The 27,486-nt window shown below is 37.4% G+C and overlaps 1 protein-coding gene across 1 annotated transcript in view; it reads left to right on the forward strand.

Annotated features, from left to right (window-relative positions):
* EYS (eyes shut homolog) overlaps positions 1-27,486 on the forward strand; it is a 702,981-nt gene that overhangs the window by 637,502 nt on the left and 37,993 nt on the right. The window contains exons 41-42 of the mRNA XM_059842660.1: positions 10,986-11,158; positions 22,378-22,560. Coding sequence (XP_059698643.1) covers positions 10,986-11,158; positions 22,378-22,560 — 356 coding nt within the window. The remainder of the gene's footprint in view (positions 1-10,985; positions 11,159-22,377; positions 22,561-27,486) is intronic.

A 27,486-nucleotide genomic window follows, 5' to 3' on the forward strand; every position in this document is an offset into this window, starting at 1 on the left:
GAATTCCAGTTCACCTTCTCTCAATTGAGAATTTAAATTAAATTTCTGATTTTAATGATGCCTATTTGTGTTACAGTGTACAAGAAGCTGTGATTTTTCAAGATCACCTGTTTTCAATAGTGCTGTCATAATTTGGTCAAGAGAGCCTGAAAGCCTGGGAAAACTCCAAGCACCTACTCTAATTATTAAATCATTCTGCAACCACAAACAGTTTCTTTCACAGCCTAACTGAGGTGTCAGTTGCCCTTACTAGCTCTAATGTGCATTTCACTTATAGGACCATTGATTATATATCAATGAATAGGAAGGAATGGAAGGAAGGAATTCATTAATATTATGCCTTTGCAATGTATTGGTTAGAAATTGACTAAGGAAGTAAACATGAAGGGTTAAAATTAATTCTTTCCTCTTGCTGTGTTAGAGTTCTGCCTTCTTTTTTAAAATCCTTTCTTTTCTTTTGTGGTTTTTTTAATAGTTTCTTTATGTGCTAATTTCAAAACAAAGGTGACCACAAGGCATCGCAGTTCATTCTGTGCTTGTTTCTATGGATACATAGTGGCCATCCCCATAAAGCAAAATAAAGAGATAATGGTTGCAGAAAAGGCACAGCTATGGTAGTTTTCACGAAGACAGAATAAGTAGCAATATCTATGCATGCTAATAAACTGAAAAAAGACTTCTTTTCCTTGCAGACTTAGCAGCCAGAATGAAACATCCCATGTGTTCACTGCAGGTGGTAGCAGTGCTAATTAGAATAAAGTCAAATATGTCCAATTCCACTTCCATGATCTCTTCCTTTTCCTGTCTAGACACAGACACATTGAAACTTTATGGCAAAAATATGGATACACTTTTCAAATCACCATCCTTGCTACTGAATCAGAAGTGTTTTTGTCAAAGGAATACAGCATGTATTAGAGGTTGAAGCACCACTCACTCCACCCAGCAGTGAAGAGCAGTATCTGTAAAATATTCAGACATTAGAATGAGGCAGTGTAATATCAGACTGTTACCAGAAATTGCTCCAGTACTTTCATTTTACATGGAGAGACATCATACTGATGCACACTGGAAAATAAAAAGTTTTCAGAAGGTGTAAAGAAAATCATTCACGTTCAAAAGTTATATTTGTCACAGGCACTGCCCTGGTGAATCTTAGTCATAGACACTCTATATCCAGAAAATAACATGAAATATTTTGTCTGCTTTATTGACAAAACTACTCTAAAATCCTCTATGATTAAATGCAGATCATTACATATGCTTTCTAGATTCAGTTATTGATTTACAATTTCAAGTGTCTTATTTAAAAGAACTGCTCATTTCCATCCCCCAAAAATTTGCAAGGTTAGGTAGCCAATAGAGTCAGACTGACAGAATAACTTTCAGTTATTCTTCTACATAAATATAAAGAAATGGGTCAGCATCATATCAAGAGAAACTGAGTTGTTTCTCTGAAGAGAATCTTGTAGCAAATAACAGTACTGCTAATTATGTCATGATGCAACTGTTTCCCTCTCTTGTATATTCTCCTGTAGTTTACTTTTTCAAGATAATGATTTAGTTTTTGCTCCAAATTAGGCAGATGATCTGACTCATCTGACCTCTTGAGTACAAGCTAGAGAGAGACTAATCTCATAGAACTTAAAGATAGGTCTGTTTGAGAAAATGGTAAACAAATGGCCTTTTGTAACATTTATGAAGAGCAGCTGTGAATCAGACTCAGTTCCTCTGTTGCACTTTGGATCAGTTTCTCTGGGTGTGTCACCAATTGTGCAAATTCTCAGCAATGGGACAACTGTAACAGTTACAGTTCTTGCACATTTGAAAAATGCCAACACTCAGTTTTACAGTATTTGATTTTACAGTTTCTAGGGCATTTTATGTCCTTCATAAGTCATAGCCATCATCCAGGAATGTGTGAAATTCAGAGCTGAGGCAGCAATCAAACCAGAAGGTCAACCTACTAGATGGAACAACCCAAGCTATTGATAGAAAGCATATTGTAACAAAATTGAAAGCACACTGTGATTGCTAACTTTTCACTTCAGACAATATTTTGTAGTTCTAGTACTCAGTACTTCTTTTGTCCTTCTCATGTTCAATTAGTTGCGTAAGCTTAAGCAATTACTCTGTAAAAGCTCTGTGCACTTTCCTATGCACTACCTTTCATTTTAGCAGGAGAAAACTGTGACAGAGCAGTCAAGGTTTGGTCCTTCATACACACTTACTTTTCTAGCTGCTTTTTATTTTCAGTTTTTGTGACCTACTTTTGATGTCATTTAAAGAAATAGCTAAGATTGAATTAATTGTGGAAATTTGGTTAGAGCCATGGACAAACTGAATCTATGAAGTTGTCCTTAACCTTCTACACTTCAGTTAAAGTATAAGCAAAAGTTCTGTGATGCAGAATTTCTTGCTCCTTTTGAGAGCAGGTGGTACTCCAGAGAAAGGATGAACAAGAAAACAGCATTGAGGCTTTCTTTTCCTCTTTTATTCCCAACAGCAGAAGAAAATACCTGAACTGCACAGGGAAGAAAGTGAATCTCAAAGAGATAAGAGAGATAGACAGGGGAAAGATACCCAGGAGCTTTAAGAGATGGGGTTTTTTGGAACTAAAGAAAAATGCTATTCTGTTTTTGTGGAAGACTTTATGCTACACTCAGCACAGGTTGCAGTGCCTGATGCACTGGTTACAGGCCAATTTTTACTAGTCCTGTTCTAATTTACACAAAGGTCTAGGGTACTTAGATTTTTTTTTTTCCTTCTCTGGATTTCAGCATTACACATTCCATGTTTGCAGTGTAATTAGATACACCTGCAGTGATGAACACCACTGTTGGGCTGAGATAAGATTTAACTCTAGACTTTATGTACCAGTATACATGAGGTGATTCCTGACAACCAATGTTCTTCAAACATGACCTACCAATTCAGCCACATCATGTAACTGATGATGTGCTAGTCTGAAGGTTGTAAAAAGCTATTTGGGAAATTTCCAGAGTCTTATTTAAAACTCTAGGACTTATCTGTATTAGAGTTAAGGCCCTGGACAGTCTAAGAAACTACAGATTGAAAAGGCACTGAGATTCCAATTACCTTCTGAGGGAAAGAAATCACCTTGGTCATTGGCAAGGAAATTTACATTATCTAGTTTGCACCATCCAAGGAATTTTGGCTAATCTACCATCTTTATTGCACCAGCAATAAATCTGTAGAATATATGGCAAATGCAATTGCTTGTGTCATTCATACATCACCTCAATCTTCATAATATAATATAATGAGGTCTAGATAATAGAAATAGGAATTAATATAAATTAACTCAGCCTCCAACATTCCTAGGATTTCATGTCTTAGAGGCTGTAGTTTGGTATGCTGCATAGATAGCAATCAATTTCATTTGAGGTTGAAAAAAGGAGGGTTTTGGAAAAAACATTATATATGATAAATATTTTGAAAAAATATTTTCTGTTGACAAACAACTTTTAGTTATAGCTCAAATACTCTTTCAAAATATGTGCAAAACTCCAGGCAGGGTTCTGCAGTGCTATTTTTACTGATTAGATCAGTGGTGAATTTTAATATGTTAACTGCCATGACATGTACAAGGACATTTTTTGATATACATTAGTATATGCTATTATAGGATCAAATTTTCTGTGATGCATAGTCAGAAGGAAGAAAGGGTTACATTTCACTGGCCACTGGGCAAACACAGATGCTAGTCTGCAAATGCCTACTGGTTTGAAGTATGATTTATGTGGAGGAATATTATCTTCTCCTTCCTTAACTTAAAGAATCAGGAGGGAAAAAAAAGCTCCTAAAGCCCATGGGTAAACAACTAATAGAATTTAAATACTAAAAACTATATAAAAGATTTACAGGCAAAGTGGAGAGATACAACTTTCTCATTAAGGCTAGAATATTGTTGTGAAAGTATGACTCATACTCATTTCTTTCCATGGCAAAGCACTCTCCATGGGGACTTGCTCTTTCTGAGTTGTGGCTCTTGATCCACCTTGTGGCTCTGTTAGCTGCTCAGAGAAAAAGCCAAGCACTTGCCCAGTTTTGTGTTTTCATTAAGAAATGAAAAATCAGTGTACAAATGTTCTTTTGGCACTCACTGAGAAAAATTAGTTGAAGATTTAATGTGGAAAGATGAACCATCAAAGAAAGATTCTATTCAGGTTTTCCTTCATGAAGTTCATTCCTTCAGAATTTCTCTCTTGTGGTGTTTTTAGGATAGTTAGAAAAAAAATATCCAAAGTACTCACTTTGGGAAAAGGTTTTGCCAGTTCAAAGCAGCTGTGGTTTACCTGGTCACTTGCAATGTTGTTAACTCTTCACAGAGCCTTTAGTAATTGCTCTTTTCGTTCATAGCTTAGAATATATTATATATGTTTATAAACATAAGTTCTTATCTGTAAATATTACACTGTGTTATGTGCGTATGGAAAAATTACCTCCATTTTGTTGAGCTAGAAACAGAAATCTCAGAGGCTGGGTTGAAGCTAGGACATGAGGAGGTACCTAGGATTGAAGAGAAGGCTCTAAGTTTGAATTACCAGGAGGTATGAGAAATTAGTTGAACAGGGAAAATGCACCATAGGAAGGTGATGATGCCCTGCAAATTCAAAGCTTAACTTACCCTTTTATGTGAACTCTTAAGAGGTTTGTGCCTTCCAGCCTTGTACATAGACCAGGCTTAAAAGAAGTGCTGATGATCAAGCCCTTGTGATTCAGAATGCTTTTAAAACAGAAAAGGTAATAGGTGCTAAATAGACATGAAAGAGGTGCTGAGCCACTGATTAACAGAGTTGCAAATTGGTAGAGCTAGTGATGACGTAATCCAAAATAGGTTATGGAAGCTTCTTTCTGTAAGTTGAATTCAGAATGGAATAGGTTTCATCTATGGAAATTCAAAATAATAAATACATAAATAAAAAACCTCTTTTAGAAACAGGAAAAGAAATTAGTAAGAAACTGATAAAGAGAGAAAAGCATAATGACTACCTAGATTCGCACCATATTTTTTTTCTCTTTCCAAGGTAGACAGTCCTGGATTTAGAATATAGCCATCTTAGTTCAAAGTTATTATGTTGTGTATTTAAAGTAAATGCTGCTATTTTACAAACTATTAAAGATTTTGCCCTGCAATTTTGTTACCTGTCTCCTCATGATTACTCTAGCAAACTGCAGCTGGTCTGTAATGAGGCTGAAATCTTGGAAAATACTGCCATGTAGTTCTGCAACCTATAAATTCATCTAAAACTGAATTAGTGGTTTTGTGCTTAAAGATTGTTTTAAGTTTCTAATAGAAATTAATAATAATATACAATGCAAGTTTAATGAAAGCAGTGCAACAAACAGTATGGTGCAGGCCAATGTTCAATGTCACTGCTTTGGGTATGGCACTCCCAAGTCCTACTGCAAATAGTAGAGATATTGAAGCAAAGGCTGTTTAGAGCCCTAGGGACTGCTGAGAGCAATTGGAAATCTTCTGTCATAAGGAATTATGATAGATTTTTGAAAGACAAACAGAATTTAGGCTGCATATGATTTCAATAAGATGTAGAGATCTGCCTTCAACCTTATGCTGCTGAAAATATTTATATGCTTCCCTGGACCTGTTTCACATAGTCCAAATTTTTTATTATCAAAATCCTAGCCTTTCAACTTAAAAAAAAATCATTTTTATAAATACATTTATCATATGTCAACATCTATTGACTATTTTTTGCATAAACAAGAGGAAGGACAAAATGTAGATATAACTGAAAAGACTGAGACTGGGGAAAGGAATAATGTCAGAGCTAATTATAGCTCTTGCACTGGATCCAGCCTGACAGATCATTATTTCCCTTCCTAGATGTGGCCAGGGAATGGATTTCTGCCCAGATAGATTGTTTTTACCAACCATTACTTGCTGTGCTTTTTCTGAGGGATCCTTAACCATCTGTCATTAAGTGTTACGTGTCTAGAAGTGCTTGATGCCACAATTGTGCATCTTCTTGTGACAGGAATGGTCATAACTGACATGTTACCAGGCAGAACTTTTCATGCATCAGACATTTTAATGGATATATATCCTTCATGGGAGGGTTATGGAATCCTGCATGTTGACCAAGTGAGTGGAAAATAGAGTCTAAACAGTCCTTATAAAAGACCCCAGAATAGGCTTCATGATCCTGAAAAGTTAGTACTGTGGTAATAAGTTCAATTAGTACGCTGCAAAACAAATGAAAACCATCCTAACTCCTGAAAATAATGGCGTTTTTGAAGGTCTGAAATAGATAATCTGCCAATAAGCAAGAGTTTATCTTCCTTCATTATTTCCATAAATCAAATTCTGTCCTTCCTAAATCACAGCTAAATCAAACTGCAAGAAACTTTCTACAGTTTAGATATTGTTTAAAAAGTGTGTTCTTGCTCAAGGAAACTCATATGCTTAATGGTAAGATAGAGCAGATGCTCATTTCTGTCTGACTGGGATGGATAAAGCTTTATTTGGGTCCTATAAATAAATTTGCTGCTGGAGTTGAATCAGTTTGTACACAATGGTCTTTTTTCCTGTGTTGACAAGGGGCAAGCAAGGTGTTGGAACTTTTTTGTCACTCATGCTCTCTTTTCTACTTCTTAGCAGCATTATCCAGAGGCATTGCAATGGTTGCTGATGGACTTGGCCAGTGGCAGGTCCGTCTCAAAGCCACCTGGCGCTGGCTGTGTTGGACATGGGGGAAGCTTCTGGCAGCTTCCCACAGAAGCCACCCCTGTAGGTCCCCACCACTATCAAAACCTGATCACACAAACCCAATGCAAAAATTCTCTCAGTGAAAGGCAAAGAAAATTAAAGTGAACTGACAGAACTTGCAGAATAATGCTTCCAGACAGAGGAAAAAACTATTCAAAACAGTAAAGATAACAAAAGCATTCAGAGCTAGACAAGATACCATAATTGAGGAAACCTGAGTGAAAAGTACTAAAGCAGCATGAAAGCTGAATTGATTTTGGTAGCTGTATAATAGAAGGAAAGATTGGCAGATATATCATATACTAAAAAACACCTGCTGTGCACAAGGAAGAAACACCTCCTTTATATATTGTCCTTTGATATTTTTAAGATTATTGATGAGATAAGGTTATCCTTCTGGCTGCAGAGAGTTTCTGTGGATTTGTCTATTACACAAAGCTTTCAAAGGGAGACTGTAATTGCCTTTATGTTGTACTGGTGTTTTCTGGAAAGCAATATAATGAATCTTTACATCAAGTATAATTCAACTTAAAGCTTAAACAGAAAATGTATGATCGTCCTTTCATTTTCCAGTAATTTAAAAAAAAAGAGTGGTACAAAACATAATAGTACCTTGAAAATGAACTGAAGTACATCTACTACTTATTGACTGAAGGAGCTGTTCCCTCCAACTTCCATAGCTTCGTTACAGATAATATAATGAAGGCACCAAAAGAATCTATGTCATTAAATATTGAACCCATTGTGACACAAAGTAGAACCGTGGAATCATAGAATCATAGAATGTTTTGTGTTAGAAGGGACCTTAAAATCATGATTAATGGGTGCTTCCCTTCAGGGAAGCCCTCTTGCATAAAAATATATAAAGGGCATGTGCTTTCATTGTACTCCCACTTTAGAAATGGAAAAAGCTCAGAAATATAGAAAATTATACTCTGCTTTGGGCAAACACAACACTGTCAATAGAGTAGAGATGAGGTCTGTCACACATTGTGAAGAGGGATTATAATATTTTCTTTCAAAAACAGAATTGATTTAAGTCAAAAGCAGGGTTTTACCAGCTGGTTAAATACAGCTGTGACTGGATTACTAATGTATTACAATCCAGTCTCCTCTGTATTGTGCAATATTTAAAATAAATAAATTACCATAATCTGGGTTGGCATCCCAAAGCTGTCAATATTATAGAAAATTTTGATTTCATTAAATCAGGTCACTGATGCAACATTGATTTGAGAGAAATTGTATTACTGAATTACCAATATGATGTCATATTCATGCAAATATTTCTCGGCGACTTTCTTTCCAATCTAATATCTGAACCAAAGATCAAAGGAATATTTTAACATGGGAAATGGTAATACAAAATATGTCTCTTATCATTTCAGAGGACTTTATGAATATCAGGCAATAGTTCATTTTCCCTACACTTTTTTTCCCTGTATCATAATCCTGGAGGCATGAGGTGATAGTGCTCTAGAAACACTCTTCTTATCTCTTTCACTCCTTGTCAACACTATTTCTGTCTTTTCTCCCATTTGTTTTCACTGTTTGTGTCTTTCTTCCTTCATATGATTCTGAATAGTTAGGGGTTGTTTGGGGTTTTTTTTCTCTATTTACTCCTGGAGTTCATCAGTGCTCTCATGAAAAATCTGGAGGGATTTTTTGTGTGTAACATATACCATGGCTGCATGATTCTCTTTTGATGGTTTATAAATCTGCATCCACATTAGTAGGTAATGTATTTCAAGAGGCATAGATTTTCAAGTCAAATCAATTAGTGCTGAGGACCCAACATTCCCATTATTCATTTTTCAAGAAGCTTTGACTCACACTAGACCTGGTCTGGGTCCAAATGCCAAGTCCATACAGCTGAAGCAATCTGAGCTGTAAGACAATCTTCTGGTGCAGGTTCATCAGGAAGAAATTCAGTTCATGTACTCTAGAGACACAGTGTGGAAGAAGGCATTTCAACAGGGGACAATCAGGAGATTTTCTGCAGAACCGTGCTCTGGATCTGAACTCTAACACTATATATGGTCACTATAACTCAAACACTATACACTATGTAACACATTTCCACAAAATACTCAAATTTGTTTCTTGTTCTGCAGCTTCAAAATTCTGGTATTTTCCTTGTTTTTCACTTTTTTCAGCTCTGGTATGTAATTACCCAATAAGTTTTTCTTGGAGTCTTTCACAGTTGTACAGCATAGGCAAAAGATATTACTGTTCTGATTTTCTGCCCTCTTTCATTTGCTTCTTGCATTTATAAAGGGTAGCAGGCCATCATGAAATTGTGAAATCTTCCTGGAAGAAGTTTTGGCCATTCAAGCATTGTGTGTTTCTTGCATCTGAGATTAATTCAGTAGAATATGGGAGATCTCGTCCCTCTCCTAACCTAGTACAGTTACAGCGTGCTATGAAAAAGAACAAGTCGTTGGGGGCTTTGTATACTAATTCTTGTGAAATGGATGTGATAATTTTCTTTCTCTGTGGTTAGCTGTTATACTTTCAAGTTTTATATTGTTTTGTAGAACTTCTTTAAAACTGTTTTCTTTGCCTTATCAGGAATCCCTCTTCTTTGTTATTAGAATCTTACAGCACCAATAGTGAAATGTCATAACATCGCTCATTTTGTAAACCATAAACTACTCACCATTTGTTATGAAACCTGCTATTTTTAATCTTCTCCATAATAGCAAAAGTAAGACTATGAAAAGTAATGGCCAATGTTTGCATATACAGGTCCTTAAAAGAATGTATGAAATTTTTTCTTTAAAGGTGAAGACTAAAGTCTGTGTCTTAGGGCAGTCAGCAGCGATGATCTACTTTTTCTTCTACAAAAAACTGAAAACATTTGATAACTAAAAATCATCACCCACAATTATAGAATTCCAGGAATAATACAGCTTATTAATGCTTTTTTTAATTAGCTGAACTATGTAATGTTGATATTAAAACCCATGAAAGCAGGATTCTCAGTACTGCACAAATGAAAGCAATCCAGCAGCTCATTTAGATTCCTCTCACGCTGTCTGCAGCAGATCTATAAATAGAATAGGCTACACACAGAAATTTATTATTGCAGCTTAAAGCAATTTTCTTTTGCAAAGGTGTCTGGAGGCATTATTCATGAGATTCATTCTGGTAGACTCTCAAGCTGAGATCCTCACTCCCCAGCTCTGCGGGTGGTCAGTTTAGGAACACACTAATCAACTGCTATGAGCAAGGACTGTCACAAGACTTACTTATTTCCCTCTTGTGTGATTTGATACAGCATGCACCATGTCTTCTGCATTTATACCCAAGGGCACATGTGACCTTTTCAAGTAAAAGGCAGATATGTTTCTGTTCAATACTGAAGATGTACATGAATACTGAGCAACCACATGAATTGACCTATCTAGCTGTCATCTATTTTTAGCCATAATATAAGGGAAAAAACAAATAAGATCTTTTGTGAAATTATATTTATAATAAGTCATAAATGGGAATGTCTTGCACTCTTTTGTTTTCATATCTGCTTTGGTTTTCCTACCATATCTGTCATTGTGCTATCTTTGAGTACTATAAAATAAAATTGGTACAACCAGAATATGAACATTTCTAAATGTCGTTTTTGTCTGGTTACAACTTATTTTTATCCTTGCCTATTCTAATAATCTTTCTATGACTGAGAGCATAAGTTATATGATAGCAGAGATATACCTGTTCATTCTGTTTCAAGTTCAACTTAATCACTACTGCATGTGTTCATATTTCAGGATTTTCTGCATCCTACTGTATACATACAAACTGTATGTAGCATCTGAATACACAAATGGTGTTTCCATTTGCAAAATAAATTAGTAACTTCCATTTTTTGTTCTCACATGCTTTCAGTTTTTTAGACATAATAGAAGACCTGTTCTTCTGTAGCAGTTATTTTGACTATGCTATGAAAGAAGTAGTACAAACAACTAGTGAGACATTAGAAAAGCCACATCTCTCATCAGCAAAAGAAAGAAAAATTAAAATTTAAAATTAAGCCCAAAAGAAGCTGTCATCTCAAGTCCTAGTAAGGCATTCTGGCATGTCTAATGCCTGGAACACTAAAGCAGAGATCTATTAAAACCATAAGTCAGATGTCACAGATTTTCTCTAAGTGTAAATCCTATTCTGCTTGTTTTAAATGCATTTTGGTACTTACACTTTTTTTTGTTTGTTTGTTGTAATTTAAATTTTTCAGTGATGAAGAAAATTGGTATTGTGAATGCCCTAAACTCTACACTGGAAAACTCTGCCAGTTTGCAACTTGTGATGAAAATCCATGTGGAAATGGTGCTACATGCTTTCCAAAGTCCAGGCGAGATGCTGTTTGCTTGTGTCCATATGGAAGGTCTGGCATCCTCTGCAGTGATGGTAAGAAACATTTTCTTCATGCATTGGCCATAGTTTCTATCATTCATAGAAGCTGTGATAAGAAACATGTCAAAGATTTTGAAGGTAAAACATTGAAAGTCACGACCTCCCCACCTAAAAGCACAGCCCAAAATCCAGTCACACGCAAAGAATGGCTAAGCTGATCACCCTTCCCATGTGTGGTTTCATTACAGTTCCAGCCCAGTTTCATTACAGTTCCAGAGAAAGGTAGACAGAGGGATCAAAGAAGCTGAGAGTTTAGTCAGGGAAGCTGGGAAATACCAGGTAGCATTTGATGTTTTAGTAAATCACATGGAGAAAACTGAGAGATTCAAGTGAGAGCTCCTTTGGAGAAATTGATTTCTCCTGTAGTTTGATTTTTCATCTGCTTACAGAAGCATTACTTTGTACATTTTGCATATTAAAGCAGTGTAAAAATAATACTTTCTGGATTGTAAAAATACCACCATATACCATAATTTGATTAATTTTTCAGGTCAAAAAGAAGGACAATTTAAAATTTACTAAGTGCTTTGCTGTGAAACAGGAGACAGGATAAAGTGAAAATAATAAAGCAAAGGAAATAGGTCACTTTGACTAACATTATCAAAGGAAGGACTTTTATTCCTTCAGCATTTATTATAATGATTGTTTTAGGTCAGGAATTCCTGTGGGTTAACATCCAAGGTATTCTTTCCCGTAATAGTGAATGCAGCAAGAAGTAATGATTGAAAAATGTACATATAGAAAATAATCACTGGTTCTGAGTTTATTTAGTGGTGCACATGGAGTGCCTTTTCAAATAAATGTTAAACAATGATCAGGTTGGTTTTTGTCATATCATATACATATTTAAGTCTTATTTCAATTTTTTATTTCCAAAATTTTCAGTAGATGAGCGTTTATGTTTTATCTGCTTTCATCTAACCGTGATACTTGATAGCAAATAGTAGAAGCCAATATATGAAACATGTATGATAACTTCTTGGTAACCTTTCCTAATTTACAGCAGCAATACACTGGGACTTCATTTGCTGCATCTCTAGACATCCAAGCTGCATTTCTGTCTTCCTTCTCAATTCCTCATTCTTTAAAATGAGGCTCCAGAGCTGATTCAAGTTGTTATATTCAAGGTCTGATAATGCTACTGCTTTATACAGTGGTGTCTGACATTTTTCTCTCTTATTCTCTGCCCTTACTTAACCCATTTCTGTTTTCTTTCTGTTTCCCATTTTGTTTTCTTATATGAGTACACTGACATATTCAGGAAAGTGCTTATTAAAATTTCTAACACCTCTTCCTTTGAAAGCTGATAGTGAGGTCAGAGCCCACTGTTCTGTATTTAAGGCTAAGACTGTTTCTGTAATCTGCCCCAATTTACATCTGTCAACACTGAGTATCATCTAATGGTTTTTCCCTGTAGCTGTTCAATGAGGCTCTTCTGCAGGTCTTTGTATTTAATTGTTTCTAAATTGAGAGACTACATAAAAATTGAGAGCCTAATTTGAGAGAGAAAGTACAGAAATCCATTAGTTTGATTGGGCTACAACACTGGAGTCTTTGGAAGCAGAGAAAGAATTAATTTTAATGAGTGGAAAGGGAAAACTGTCGGGACCATCACTATAAACAAGCAAAATGGGAAAGAACACTCTGCTTTGCAGGACATAAATCTAAAGTAATCAGCTGACAACATAAGAAACTATTATTGGAATATGAAAAATTGTTTTATTGAACTGTATCTTAACAATTTAGAAGGAGTAGAAGTAACCTGAGCACAGACAGAAGTCCTAAAATGAGTTGCAAGAGTCCCTTTATCACATTTTCTAAAACTAACAAGGAAGAAAGAGAGACACAAAGCAGTGGAGGCTGGATGTATCCTTATGGATAGCCCCAGCAGCATCAAAGCCATACTTCTGGGAGATATTTGAAGATAATGATAGATTACCTAATTAAAATCATAGAATAATTTAAATTATTTTAGAAGCAGAAGGCAAACTTAATTGTTTACTATGACAAAATGTGTGTCCCAGATAATAAATTTAATAGAAAGAAATGATCCATAAAAAATTAAAACATAGAAGCATGGATTTTTAAATGAATAATCTTTTGTTTAAATACACAATAACATTGTCTCTACTATTCAGATTATAACCTAATGCTTGCTACTGTGTGTCTGAAACACTGAAGAAAAGCTGTTTATCAAAATGTTTATCAAATAATAGTTGGTCTTCATCAACACAGAACAAGTGAGATGTCACAGTGATTATTTGATAAAATGAATATAACTAGTGTATCAAATAGAATTGCAATTTCATGCCAGCTTGGCTGCTCCTACCAATAGAGATTATTTGCAAAAGACACAGTAAGGATAAATAAAGATGTGGACAGAGCCATAAATGAGCCCACAGACTCAGATCTTCCCTGTATCAAAGCTCCAACTGCCTTCTGTTAAGGGAAATCATGCTAAGAACAGCAATCTATGTAAGGAAAAGTTATAATTCATGGAATGACTAGGTTAAATGAAACTATTTGCACTATTAAATGAAAAAAAAAAAACAGAAATAGAAAAAAACTAAGAAAAACCAAATTGTGACAAGCTAAAAGTACATCATTTTATGCAAAATGCATAACATTCAAAAAGTGAAGAAAATTATAGGGCGATTGTAAATATGACAAATCAGGCAAAAATGTAAGGAGAGATAGTAGCTTCTGTTAGACACACCTATATAAATGTGGAAAAATAGACAAGGTCTGGGACAAACAAGGGCTTTTCTTACATTTCTGAATCAGATGGAGCGTACTGCAGTCTAAGCAGGCTGGTGACAATGACTCTGAGTTTATTTATTATGCTATGCTTGTTTCAGACATCAATAAAAGCTTCCAAAAGCATGTCCATTTTTCCAAACATACATAACAAGACGCATTATCTCACACATTTTTCTTGCTTTTATCATTAGATGACCATGTTATTTTGACTGCAAGTTAACCATCATGCATTGAAATGTCTCTCAGGAACCTACACAGCTACAGCATAATGGGCCAAGGGGAGGGGGAATGATAATATAAAACAGAAGAGAGTACAGGCCACATTGACCAGGTGGAGGGCATGGCCAGACAAGCATTCTGATCTATTTACATGTGCCTGGCCCTTATTGTCTCTGTATCCCTCTACTTTCCTCACTTGTTCCTCCCCAAATCATCTAATTGTGTCTTTTAGACTCCCATAAGTCCTGTGCTATTCCAAAATGCTCTTCACCTACATCTCATAATGTGTCCCATACCCAATGGTAGTTACACCCCTCTGTCCAAAAGGTGATCCACTGTTAACTCATCATGGGGTGTGTCACACCTTGACACTAGGGCTGAAGGTATCCTGACAGTCCTGGGAGGGATCTGGTCAAGGTGTCCTTCCTCTGAATCCTTATTTTGGATCCTGTCTGTTGTTGAGCTCTGTGCTCCTCTGGGATTATGGAGATGGACCTATGATGGGCTGGTGGCTCCTGGAATAGCGGGGGGACTTGACTATTGATTTTCAGAGTTAAATGCTTCTGTGACTTCCAGCTAGGCTGGGGATTTGGGGTGAAGGGAAGGAGAGGAGAACACCATTGATACCCAACACTTTGGAAAAGACACTATGAGACTCTAGAACCCATGTCTACATGGGCAGATTGACCAATTCCCCAAGTGACTTTGCTTCTTTAAGCTGCAGATAAAGGGATCTATATAATTTAAATTGAGTCCAGTTGTTGAGCTCTGGCTTTTCAGTAGATTTGTGTGAGAGCAGCCAGCATTCAAGCCCTTAGTCTGACAAATTTCCTTTCACATTTAAATCAGCAAAAAGTTGCTTGCATTTTGTTTTTTGCACGCTATATGTCTCCTCCAGTGTTTAGTATCAGAGAGTTGATTAGAGTTGTTAAATTGCTACTGTCTCTGTAATCAGCCTTTATTTCTTTTTTCATTTTTTTTCCTATTTTTGTTTACACTTCCATCCAAGCACAGAATGGAGGCATTGTACAGGAGATTGATACAGTCTGTAAAATATAAGATCACTATGTTTGAAATATCTGAGTGTAAGAAATTTTGATATATAGGATGCAGAATTCCTAAATAGTAAATAGCAGTGTACCATTGTACTGCGGGATGGTAATGGCCTCTTAAATGCAAGTGAAGCAGGAAAGGTTCATTCACCAGGACTGGAAATGTACTCCTGGTGTTGTTTGTAATAATATGTTGCACAAGAAATGGGGCTCTTTTGGGAAGATGCTGGTCGTAACATGAGGCCTTTTGTTGAGCCAAGAATCAAGAGCAAGCACTTTGTAAGTACAAATGCAGATTTAAAGGGAGAAGGTTTTCAAAGGCATGTGCATTGCTAAAATGAGTAATTGTGTCATTTGCAGTGTTTTAGACCAAACTTCAGTGGTTTAGTTTCACATATGTTCACATATGTGACAACATGAAGCAGAATCCTAGCTGTGACACTGTATTTAGCAAACACACCCTGGAAAGGGTCATTCACAGCAATCTGTAAGGTTCTCCTTGAAACATTTCTGAGCAACACTTATGGTAATGTTTCACAGCCCCAAGAATTCCAGCAGGTTTTTTGTGGGATGTATTCCCCCACGTATAAAATTAATTTCAAAGTGTTAAAGTGGGAATAGTCACTTGCTTCAAGTTCTGTAGAGTGAAAATCAGCCTGCAAGCGAATTGTTTCTGTGCAGCTATGTTTGGCTCTCAATGTCACCTTCAGAGCTGTTTGGGTCTGCAGACTGAGTTGTGCAGTTTGGTGGCAGCAGATGCCCAAAGGGAATTTCCTCAGCTAAAAAATCTGCAGGGTTGCTCTTCTTACTGTTAAAGAGAATTTATTTTCTCAGTTATTTTGTTTTCACTGGGCCCTAATTTCCCCCACACCTCCAATGTGACAAATGTCATAAAAATTGTAAAAAACACATATAGGGACACCCAAACACTATTAATGTCACTGCTGCACTAGCAGTTTTTCAGAATCATAGTTTCATCTCTGAGCAGTGAAGTCACTTTCATTATTTCAAATTTCAGTTCCCAAAGTAAAACTGATGACTCCATGATTACTGATGCCACAAGACAGATAAAAGGAATCCATAAGTCCTGGAAGTGGAGAGGGAAAGTCATACACCTGAATGACCCATTAAGTGGATCACTAACTCTTGATACAACAGTCTTACAGACATCAGGAGTATTTCACTACCACCTTGAACCCTCAGCTGGCACTGCACCATCCTGCAGATCTAGCACCCCTTATCTTTTCCTCTTTGGACTTCCCAGAGTTTCCAGCAGGAAAAGTGGGTTTGCATGGCAAGGTTCCCCTGCAGCCCGTGGTTGAGACCATGGTGAGGCAGCTGTCCCTTCCAGCCCGTGGAGCTCCCTCCAGCCATGGAGGATCCACCTGCAGGCCATGGAGGATCCCAGGCTGTGACCCCATGGTGGGAAGACCGTACCACAGCAGGGTCTGGCAGGACCTGTGGACCCATGAAGAGAAGAGCCCACACTGGAGCAGTTGGATGGCAGGACTTGTGACGCTGTGGGAAACCCATGCTGGGAAGAACTGCAGCCCATAGAAAGGACTCATGTTGGAGAAGTTCATGGAGGACAGTCTCCCATGGGAGGGACCCCATACTGGAATGGGGGAAGAGTATGAATAGCTCTTTCACTGAGGAGGAGGGAGTGGCAGAGGCCTCATCCACAACCCCTGTGCCCCATTTCCCTGTGCCAGTCGTGGGGAGGAGGTAGAGAATTCAGAAGTGAAGTTGAGCCCAGGAAGAAAGGGAGGGAGGAGGTTTAAAAGAACTGGTTTAATTTCTCATTACCCTACTCTCATTTGATTGACATTTTTCCCCAAGCCAAGCCTGTTTTGTCCATGACAGTAACTGGTTGTCATGGGATGAGAGCAGACAAGCCCTACCTTAGCCTCAGAGTTCAGCAGAAGCTTAAATTTAAGGAATTATTCTGACCCACAGGTTCTAATGATGGCAAAGCAGATCTATTTATAAAAATGAATTGTTTATTAAATAGACAAGAGATAAGAGATGAAAGATCTTAATCAGTATTGCTTACTACACAGTATAAAACTAAAGAACTACCAGTAGATTGCAGCATAACATAAAACAGTGCACTATATCAAGGGATATAGCTATATTAAAGCTAGCAAAATAAATAGTATTGATTAGGAGTCGAATGTAACTTACCACTGAGACAACAATAATGTGCACAGATTCCTTCACTTAATCCCTGGGGAGTAACAGTGAAGCATCCCTACTTATGGGAGAAACTCCACATATTTCCAGGAAAATATACAGTTTTCTGCTTTGTGGAAGTTTGGTGTGACTTATATAGTTGCAAACTGAGGTGTCTGTCAGTCAGAAATCTGGCTTGTTTCCCCAGATCTCACTTCAACATTAAGATGTTTATTGGCAGCTGGGAGATGCCAAACCTTAACCCCATGGTGCCAAAATAACTCACTACAAGACAGCTTGTCCTGCTTGAGTTACCTGACTGGCTAAGTAACAAGAGATAAGTTTGGGGCGCAGTAGGGAGCGGAGGGTGGGATGCCCTGCTGCTCTGGTGAGTGATCTTTCCCTGTCCTTATCACAAGCCAGGTAATCTCATTCTATTTTCTCTGTCTGTCTGAGGAGAGGAGTGACTTAGCTGCTTTGGTGGGCACCTGGTGTCCAGCCAGGGTCAATCCACCACAGCTTGGAAGACTGTAAAGTACAACACTTAGTAGTGATTTAAATTCTCTTTTCAATATTGTCTTTGCAAATAATTTATCTTTGCAACAGCCCTGTGTTTCACTTAGGGAAGACTACCTCGAGAGCTGCTCAAATGAAAGGAATTTGAACAGCAGCTGAGCATGAGCCAGTGTGTGCCCTGATGGCCAAGAAGGCCAATGCCATCCTGACCTGTACCAGCAATAGTGTGCCCAGCAGGACCAGGGCTGTGATTGCCCCCCTGTACTCTGCACTGGTGAGGCCACACCTCAAACACTCTGTTCAGTTCTGGGCCTCTCACCAAAGGGGTTTTTGAAGGTCTGGGGTGTATCCAAAGAAGGATAATGAAGCTACTGAAGGGTCTGGGAAACAGGTCCTATGAGGAGCAGCTGAGGAACGGGATGTTTAGTCTGGAGAGGACTCAGGGGGAACCTCATTGCTCTCTGCAGCCACCTGAAAGGAGGCTGTAGTGAGGTGGGGATCAGTCTCTTCTGCCATGTTTCAAGGGGCATGACAAGAGGAAATGGCCATAAATTGCACTATGGGAGATTCAGATTAGATATTACAAAAAAAAAAAAAAATCATTGAAAGAGTGGAATACACTGTGCAGGAAGGTGGCGGAGTCACCATCTCTGGAAGCATTTGAGAGTGATGAGATACTTGTGGATAAGATGATTATGGTGGTGCCAGGTTTTTGGCTCGACTGGATGATCGTGAAGGCCTCTTCAAACCTCGATGATTCTGTAATTCTATGATTCTATGAGCAGATCTTTAGGAGAACTCTATACTGTTCATCCCACACTGTATATGGCTGCTGATCTTGGAGCCAGACACCGAGCTGGTAACTGTTCCCAGTTAGTCAGTGGTAATATAAAAACCCTGTATAATCTGATGGCAGTTCTATAGCCCGAAGTCTTTATCTCTTTATTCCTCTTTAATGTATCTTGGTTTCTGCAATGAATTTTAAAGCTGTGGTCTGAGATGTATTGCTAGTCAATGCAGAAGGAACATTAATTTTAACTTGTAAGAGAAAATTCAAAGATAATGAAATGTTTATTCTCTTTTTTCTTTGTTGCTTTATTCTCCTCACTTTGATAAGATTTTTTTCAAAGTATAGTTGCTTTTTTCTAACTCCCATTTTCTGTGCTCAGCTCTGATGAGATATACAATACCAGGGAAGTAAGTAGTCAGCCATATTGATACATTTATATAATGGGATAATTTGTCATTATTTGTTTGTGAGTCAATGGGACATATCACGCATTATTACTTGTTCAATACTGAGAATGCAGAAAAGCAGAATGATGAACGACATAGAACTGACAGAGAGACACAGGACAAGATCAAGGACAAAAAGTTGATAAAAGACTTGAGTACTCTGTCAGAGTAAAGTGTATTTTAGTCACAGTGTTAATTTGGAGTGTGCAAGCAAGGCTCATAATCAAAGTCATTGGGACACATCTCTGTTCTTTACCACTTCAGAATGTACACTGAAAGAGCAGGAGTAAAAATCAGTTTGGATGATGTCCAGACTGGAAAAGAAACATAACCCAATGAAGATAGCTGTGCCCTCTGCTAATTCAACCAGCCTAAAAATTTTAAAAATACTTTTTAGAAGGACTGTGTTTCAAGGAAAAGATTATGCAATTTTCTGCAATCTTGGCTCCATAGCTTTAAAATGAAAAGGTAGAGAATAAAAAGAAAGGTGGAGCTGTTTTGTTTCACATGATTTTGCCAATCACTGTATTGTTCATACAGGGTTATTACTTTTTCTTTCAATTTTTAAGTTAAAAATATGCATGAGTATGGTAAACCATTCTGCATTAAAATCAAATTAATGAAGGTCATTGCATGAACTGAATCTCAAACACTGATGCACATTTACTGATAACCTTTCACTTTTTTCTGTGATTGGATAAAGATGTCTTGACAAACAATACTTGGTGTAGACAAGAAACATGATTAAAAATGTGCTATAAAATCCATAAGTGGCAGTTCAGAGACAGATAATATATGGCATAGCTGTCAAGCTAGATAGATTGAGTTAGCCAGAAATATAAGCTTTTGACTCATTACTAATTAACATTTCTAAATACATTTTACTCTCCAGAGACCAGCATAGGGAGGACTATTTGCAAACATATTTGCAGACATTTGCTGCAGATAGGGTGGTTAATTAGAAACTGCATCTGACTTCTACCAGGTGTGGGAAATTTCTTCAGTACAGTGGAGAAAACTGTGAATACGTAAACCAAAATAGTGTGTCACAGTTTCCATTAAAAGTGCCCACGGGACTCCTACTGCCTTAAAAAGTATTATTCCCCTTCAGGACTACATGCCTGATGGGGTACAGCTCCATATGGTGCTCATGCAATCCTCCAGCTTTCTTGTAAGCCTTCTTTAGGTACTGGAAGGATGCTACAAGGCCTCCCCAGAGCTGTCTCTTCTCCAGGCTAAACAGCCCCAGCTCTCTCAGACTCTTCCATGTCTTCATAGGAAAGGTGCTATAGCCCTGTGATTGACTTAGTGGGCTCCTGTGGACTTGTTCCAACAGGTCTGTGGCTTTCTTGCATTGGAGGCCCTTTGTCAACCTTTAATCCAGCTTTATATAGAATACTGGGAGGAGCAAGTAGGAAGGCAAGAAAATAACTCCTCACTTAGAATGCTCCAAGGAAACAGCTGAGACAATAGCATATCTCATCCTGGGCATAAAGAATTCCTGTTGGGAATAACTTGTCAGGAATAGACTCTTCAGTGATCTCTTCCAGCAAACCAAATTACCTGGCTCTGTGAAGGTACATGAGAGAATTTGCTTTTCCCGTTATAAATCAAAGCAGGAAAAAACAATAAACACAAAGGTCTCCTTTATTTTAAAATCTTGTCTCTTAAATATTTTGTGGTTTATTAAGTAAACATAAAGACACCAAAAAAGGGGGGAAAATAGAAAAGAAAGAAAGAAAGAAAGAAAGAAAGAAAGAAAGAAAGAAAGAAAGAAAGAAAGAAAGAAAGAAGGAAAGAAAGAAAGAAAAGAAGAAAGGAAGAAAGGAAGAAAGGAAGAAAGGAAGAAAAAGAAAGAAAAAGAAAGAAAGAAAGAAAGAAAGAAAGAAAGAAAGAAAGAAAGAAAGAAAGAAAGAAAGAAAGAAAGAAAGAAAGAAAGAAAGAAAACTTTACATCAAAGGAGCAGTCTGTGTGTCATATTTTCCTGAATTAGCAAAAATACAGAATTTGAGACTCTTTAGTCGTGTTCAAGGAATCTAATGGAATATGGGTGGATTGAAACTAACGTGAGATTTAAATATGGGGCAGTTGTGTTGTGCCTCCAACTCAGTCCATGACTCACAGAGGTCTGAGGTTTGAGGTTGTGTTCAGTCAGACTCATTTCCGGTGTCCTGCTAATTAGGACAAAGCCACTGTTTTATATTTTCTGGCTCCCATCCAAGATCAAGAGCAACTCCCCATGTGTGGAGTAGTGCTCAATAAATGGGACAGTACATTCTGTACTGCTGCAAATTCCAAGTCTGTGCTAGAATAGGTTTGCCATGCCTGTGTCTGCTCCTTTTCTCAGATGCAGATACCAAGGCAATGTCTGCCACATCAGTGCCAATATGGCAGCTTTCCCAGGCTGTAAATTTAGAAACAGATCCCACACTCTGGAGGTGGTGATGACATTTTCACAATTACATGTTATTGCTTCTCCCACCTTGTTAGCATTTAGGTGCTTAGATGTACTTAGGCTAATACAGATTTACTTGGGGAGTATTATAATCCTTTACTAGCATTTCCCCATCTGGCTTGTGCATGATGCAGATTTGTATTCCTTCCTGCCCCAGTCCCTCACACTGCCTTCATTAATAAAGCTGTGTCCAGTCACATTTGGTGCACAGGTTGGTTGGAGGTAACTGCTTGAATCTTTTAAATCTAGTCCCAGACCCAGCCTTTCAGGATTAAGCTGTCATTCCTCTTTCTCCTGTTTTACTGAACCATGTTGTCAATACGAGCATTATGTACTGAGCATCAGCTCCAGGAACTGACTACAGCAGTCTGGCTACTGGGTGCCAGCCCTAGGAGCCATGTGGGTACTCAGCACCAGCACTCTGTTTTCTGACCAGACAGGTATAGACTTGATTTGATTTGCAATTCATGTAGGTCCTGTTCGCTGTGCTGCAAATTCATACTTTTATGATGCTTCTTTTTCTTATTGCCTCTACCTGTGAAGAATTATCGTTCCATAACCTCGTCAGCACTTTCTTGTACTCACTTTCACTCAAATGCCTGTCAGAGATGGCATTTCCTGTAACAGGAAAATTTCTTTCTGCATTTTCTTTTGTCTGTCTGAGTCCCGATTAAATCTCACTGTTGTTTGTAGCAATGTTACCTAAAGTCCAGGAGATGGCAGTAGTTGCCAATAATTCATTTTTTAAAATAAGTCTGTTGAACCTTTTGCCCTAACACTGTTTATTCTTTTTTTTAATCCAGCTATTAATATTACTCAACCAAGTTTCAGTGGCACAGATATCTTTGGATATACCTCATTCCTAGCTTATTCTACAATCCCAAATATCACCTTCTACTACGAATTTCGCTTGAAATTTCAGTTGGCAAACCACCACTCAGCTTTACAAGATAACCTGATTTTTTTCACTGGACAGAAGGGCCAAGGTAGGCTTTATTTGTATCATTTATCCTTACAAGCTGTCAAATTCTTATTGAACAAGTAGGATAAAAATATGTACAGGTTTCTCTTGATTCTATTTAAGATATAACGTCATTAGTGGGAAATGATCTCTTCAAAACTGTATTGTTTTGTAAAGACAGGGAAATCTATCAGGTTGTAGAAATGTTTCTTTTTTATTAAAGAGAAATATAATTACTTCTAGTAATTGAAGTCAACAGTTAATCTGAGGTAGTGTATTTCTGAACAAAATAAATGGAAACCCAAAGGCCAAGGTTCCTTTTTTCAGTTGTTAACATAAATTTCATTATTGATCATTGAACTCTGTGTTATTCACATAAAATAGGAAACCCTCAGCCCTGAGATCTCTCAATGTAAGTTAACCCAAGCTAGCTACGAATAAGTTGAGCTGAAGTCTGTGTAGCAAAGCTTTCAATTTGGTCTGATTAACACAGCTGAGAAGCAGGTTATGTAAATCTACTTAGAGTATTTGTACTAAGATTTGAACAAGATTTAAAGTATCTCTCCACAGCACCCCTCTGTGTCAGCCTGCACGGCATCAGCATGGCATGGGTAACACTACTTGTGTTCTGTCCATCTCACCATTACTCCAAACAGAAGATGTAATACTAATGAAAGTTGAGAAAAAGTGTGTATAATTTGATGCAGACATAAAGCAGTCATAGGTCATAGATACTTCATAAGAAGCAAAACTTATTTTTATCTTAATCATTTCTGCAGCTGGAGAATGAACTAGTTTTTGGGTTTGGGGCTGTCCTATGGAATTGTTGAAGCCTGGAAGGGAGGCTGTGTCTTATGGGACACAACCACAGGGAGGATGACGTGTCTTATGTCTAAACCTATCACAGCAGGAGAGTGATTTAGGTGTGATAGTAGAAGTATCTACTACTTTAGTAGATATTTTACCATGCCTGAAACATCACACAAGTTTTGCAGATATGGCCCTTGACCTACAGGAACCCTACACTTATGCTGAACAGTATCAGAAAATTAATACTTCAGAAGGATGAAGTAGGGGACAAATTATAATTTGGTGTTTTAAGATACTGAGCTCCCAAAATGCATTATTAAAAATCAATTTTGGGGAGGCATTACAAAACAATTGCAGTATATCACATCAGTAGGATACAGGGGATGCCTGATTTGCTATGTTAATACATTTGATATTTTCTTAGGTCTTTCTTCCTATTACATTTCTTTACTTAAACTCCTGTACCCTTTGAGGCTTCTTCCCCTTTCTCCCTGTGGCAGACTTGCAAGAGTCAGACTGTTACTGTATTGCAATGCAAACGAAAACTTGTTAGTTTAGAACTGCTGAGCAGTTTATCTATGATATAATTAAGTCTGCTAGTTTTCATTTGCAAACATCCTGTCAAATTTAGCTCAGCAGCACTTCAGTGTGCCATGAGACCCTGATACTCAATTTATCGGGTTGATTACCCAAATTAGCCCAACACAGATCGGTATTAACCGCTCTGACTGGATTTAAACTCAAAACTTAGCTCTGCTTCTGTCTGTGTAGAAATCAGAATTTGCTATTTTTTTCCCAAACTTCAGCAAAAGACATGGTCAAACCTGGTGATCCTGCTAATTGAACTACATTCACATTATTTTAACTACATCCAGGTAGAACTCTCATCATGCCACATTTTAATCCTGTGACAATCACCATTCACTCGCAGCAGCTTTTCTTGTCACTTGCTATAATTAATTTTTGTGGATGGATGAAATATTGTCTTTCTTTTTTGGGTAGCTGAGCAGAAATGGTGCACAGAGTTGAAATTACCTAAAACCTTTCCATCTAATCATTCAGAAAACAGCATTCAAAAGCCTAAGTTTGCATCATTAAGTTTTTACAAGAAACTCTGTTGCAATATGAACACAAAGAAATCATTCGAATGTTCTTTTCAACAGCAAGAATGAACCACCACATTCACACATGTTTCTGAATCCTTAGGAACTGAATTTCAAATACCTGTTTGAAACATTTCCAATTGTAGGAAATGTAACCAAAGAAAAATCATACCAATTAATTCATTGTCTTGATTCAGGATGGAGAAAATGCAAATACGAAATGTAGGACACCAACGGTATGAAATAATCAGATTCTTTTTTGTTATAATAATCAAAGGAGAACACCAAAAAAATTTGCTTAAGTATAAAAGATACATTGCACTAAAATTTGTCTCAAAAAGGCCTGCCTGCAGGGTGTACCCTGTAATGTCAGAAGTCATTGTGGAATGTAGGTGTTGGAATCATATTTGGCTGAACTGAATTAAAAAAATGAGTTTTACTGATGTCATTTTTATTAATGAGAGTACTAGCATTCTGGGCTTGTTATGCAGTTGCCAGGCAGAAACCTGGCTTTTTATTACTTTGCATATCATCTGTGTGTGTGTGAGCACTGTGGTACAGCAGTCAGGTGTTTCTGCATCCCCATGTCAAACAACGGGTGGGCAGCAGCACACCTGCCAAGGGCAAAGCTCAAAAGACACAGAACAATGAGTTGATGGTAAAATGCTGTTGATATTTTGTGATTTTCTCGTTAGTTTAAATGGTTGGGAGACTGAGCACTCCACATTTTAACCACAAAAGCAGTTTCTTACCAAGTGAATGTCACTTATTTCACAAAGAACATGCCCTTGTTTTAACAATTTACTGAGTGTTGAGCAATAGCACTCCCAACAGGAGAAGCATGAGGGTTTTCCCAGCCAGTGATCTTCCAGAAAGGAAGCACATTTTAATATTTAATTTGAATTTTCCCCTTTCTCCATTTCATCCCATTTCTTGTAGTCAACATTCTCTTGCAGCACCCCACCTGATTCCCCTCCAATGTTGTCTCTGCCCAAACCACAGACATCAATTTCATAGCTAACCTCTTGTGAGTTACTATAAAATTCTGTCCCAATACATAGCTAAAGTTAAAAGCTGTCTCATTTGTGCAAACTATCAAAATTATTTTATTCTACCCCAGCCCTGACAGAGTTAAAGGCCAGGGACAAGACCTTGAACAACTCGATCTAGCCAATGGTATCCCATGGCAGTGGGTGTTGGACTAGATAATCTTTAGGGTCCCTTCCAACCTCTCAACAGTCTATGATTCTATGATCATCTTCCCTATTGAGTCAGTTTTGTAGAGTACTGACACTGCTACTTTGCAGTATGTCTTTAATATACTGTAATTCTGAAAAAGCATTTTAAAAAATCAGAAAGCCTTTTAAATATTAGTTTGTCTTTAATGTTCTTCCCCCAGTTTTTCCAGTCAAATGACATAAGTACATTGTAGACACTGCTGAAAACAGAACTTTAGTAAAGGTTTTTTAAAAAGAATTGTTATTTTCAGTTTGGAAGTCCTTCACTGATAATGTGCCAGTGTAACTGAAAGCAATGGGATTTCATTCAGTTATTAATAAAAAATGAACAAATCATTGTAATAAAAAATGAATAGTGTTTGTGCTCCATACAACTGAATGTTCCTGCACACTTTCTACAGAGGCAGTGGATTTGTTGTCATTGGAATAAGGATTTACTTTTCTTTTTTCTATAGATTCCCATTGCATCAGAATAGTAACTCTATAGAAAAAACAAATTTCTGTATAGAAAAAGCACAATATACCCCAGATTAATTTCCAGGATATGAGATAAGGGGAATATGGCAGTCTTGGCTGTGAAGCAGCTGTGTGCAGAGCTTCAATGGGAGGACAATATAAGTAGCATTGTTTCCTGGGGAAAAGCCTGCTTTATCTTTTGCAAATGAAGAAAATTTCCCATGCATTTGAGACAGGGGCATCAAAACACACATTTTAAATGAGGGCCATCAAATGACACTGGAGGAACAAATAGGAAGAGACCCTCCCTGAAACAAAAACAAAACAATACAGCCTTATGAAAACAGAAGAAAATATCAAATAAAATACTATGTATGGGCATGAAATTGAGCCCTGAATTGCTTGAATTCACAGGAGAGTTGTAAAAAGAAATGGATGGTTTTGAATTTCAATTCAGGTCATCCTAAGGCACAAGTGAGAACATTCTTCACTTTCACCATTGTTTGTCATCCTGGTTCTTTTACCAGAAACAAAGAAAGGTTGGGGTTGATAAAAAGAAACAAGTTTATCAGGTTTTCTCTAAACAATGGTGGTTCCTGCCTTGCCTGCATGAGGAGAGAGACTGAATGCTCTTTAAAGATGACAGTGTAAAAATGTGTTTATTTTGCATGACCAGGTCCAGAAATTGAACTCTTACTCATGGGCTTTCTGTCAGACTTAAAATCCTTCCATGTAAAGAAATTAAATTATTTACTACAAACCGGCAAATCAATCAGTTCTAACCTGAAAGTTAAGAAGGCTTAAAGAATTAAAGCACTTGCCTGACCAAGGAAATTCCATCAATGACCATCCTAGAGTTGCTTTAATCAGGGGCAGGTGCAATAAAGTCTCCGGGTGCTGTTGAGTCAAGGGCAGCTGAAGGAGCTTGATAGAAGCTGCTAGAGTTTCTTCAGAGCCATGTCCCTGTTACTCCCCTTGCCTCAGAGCAGCAGGTGTTCTCTGGTTTTGAGGCTCTTGAAGTACATATAATGAATGAAAGCTGAAAGCAGCCTAGAAGAGGATTAAGTCAGGGCCTATTCTCACCTGCAACTTGAAATTTCAAATTTTAATTTTTTTTTTTTTTTTTTTTTTAAGATTTTGGAGGAAGTTGAAAATTTATTTATATTCCAGGGGGGAAGGAACAGCAATGACTGCTATATCCCCCAAGATTGAAGAGTTGACAGGTTTTGTGGATATCACTCACTTAACCGCAGTATGAAAAAAAAAATCTTCTGTCAAAAATCCTATAAATGTTTGAAATCTCTGCAGTTTCCATTTTAAATACACAAGAATACTGGAAATAGT

The sequence above is a fragment of the Haemorhous mexicanus genome, chromosome 3, assembly GCF_027477595.1.
Source record: "Haemorhous mexicanus isolate bHaeMex1 chromosome 3, bHaeMex1.pri, whole genome shotgun sequence".
NCBI classification, from domain to species: Eukaryota; Metazoa; Chordata; class Aves; order Passeriformes; family Fringillidae; genus Haemorhous; species Haemorhous mexicanus.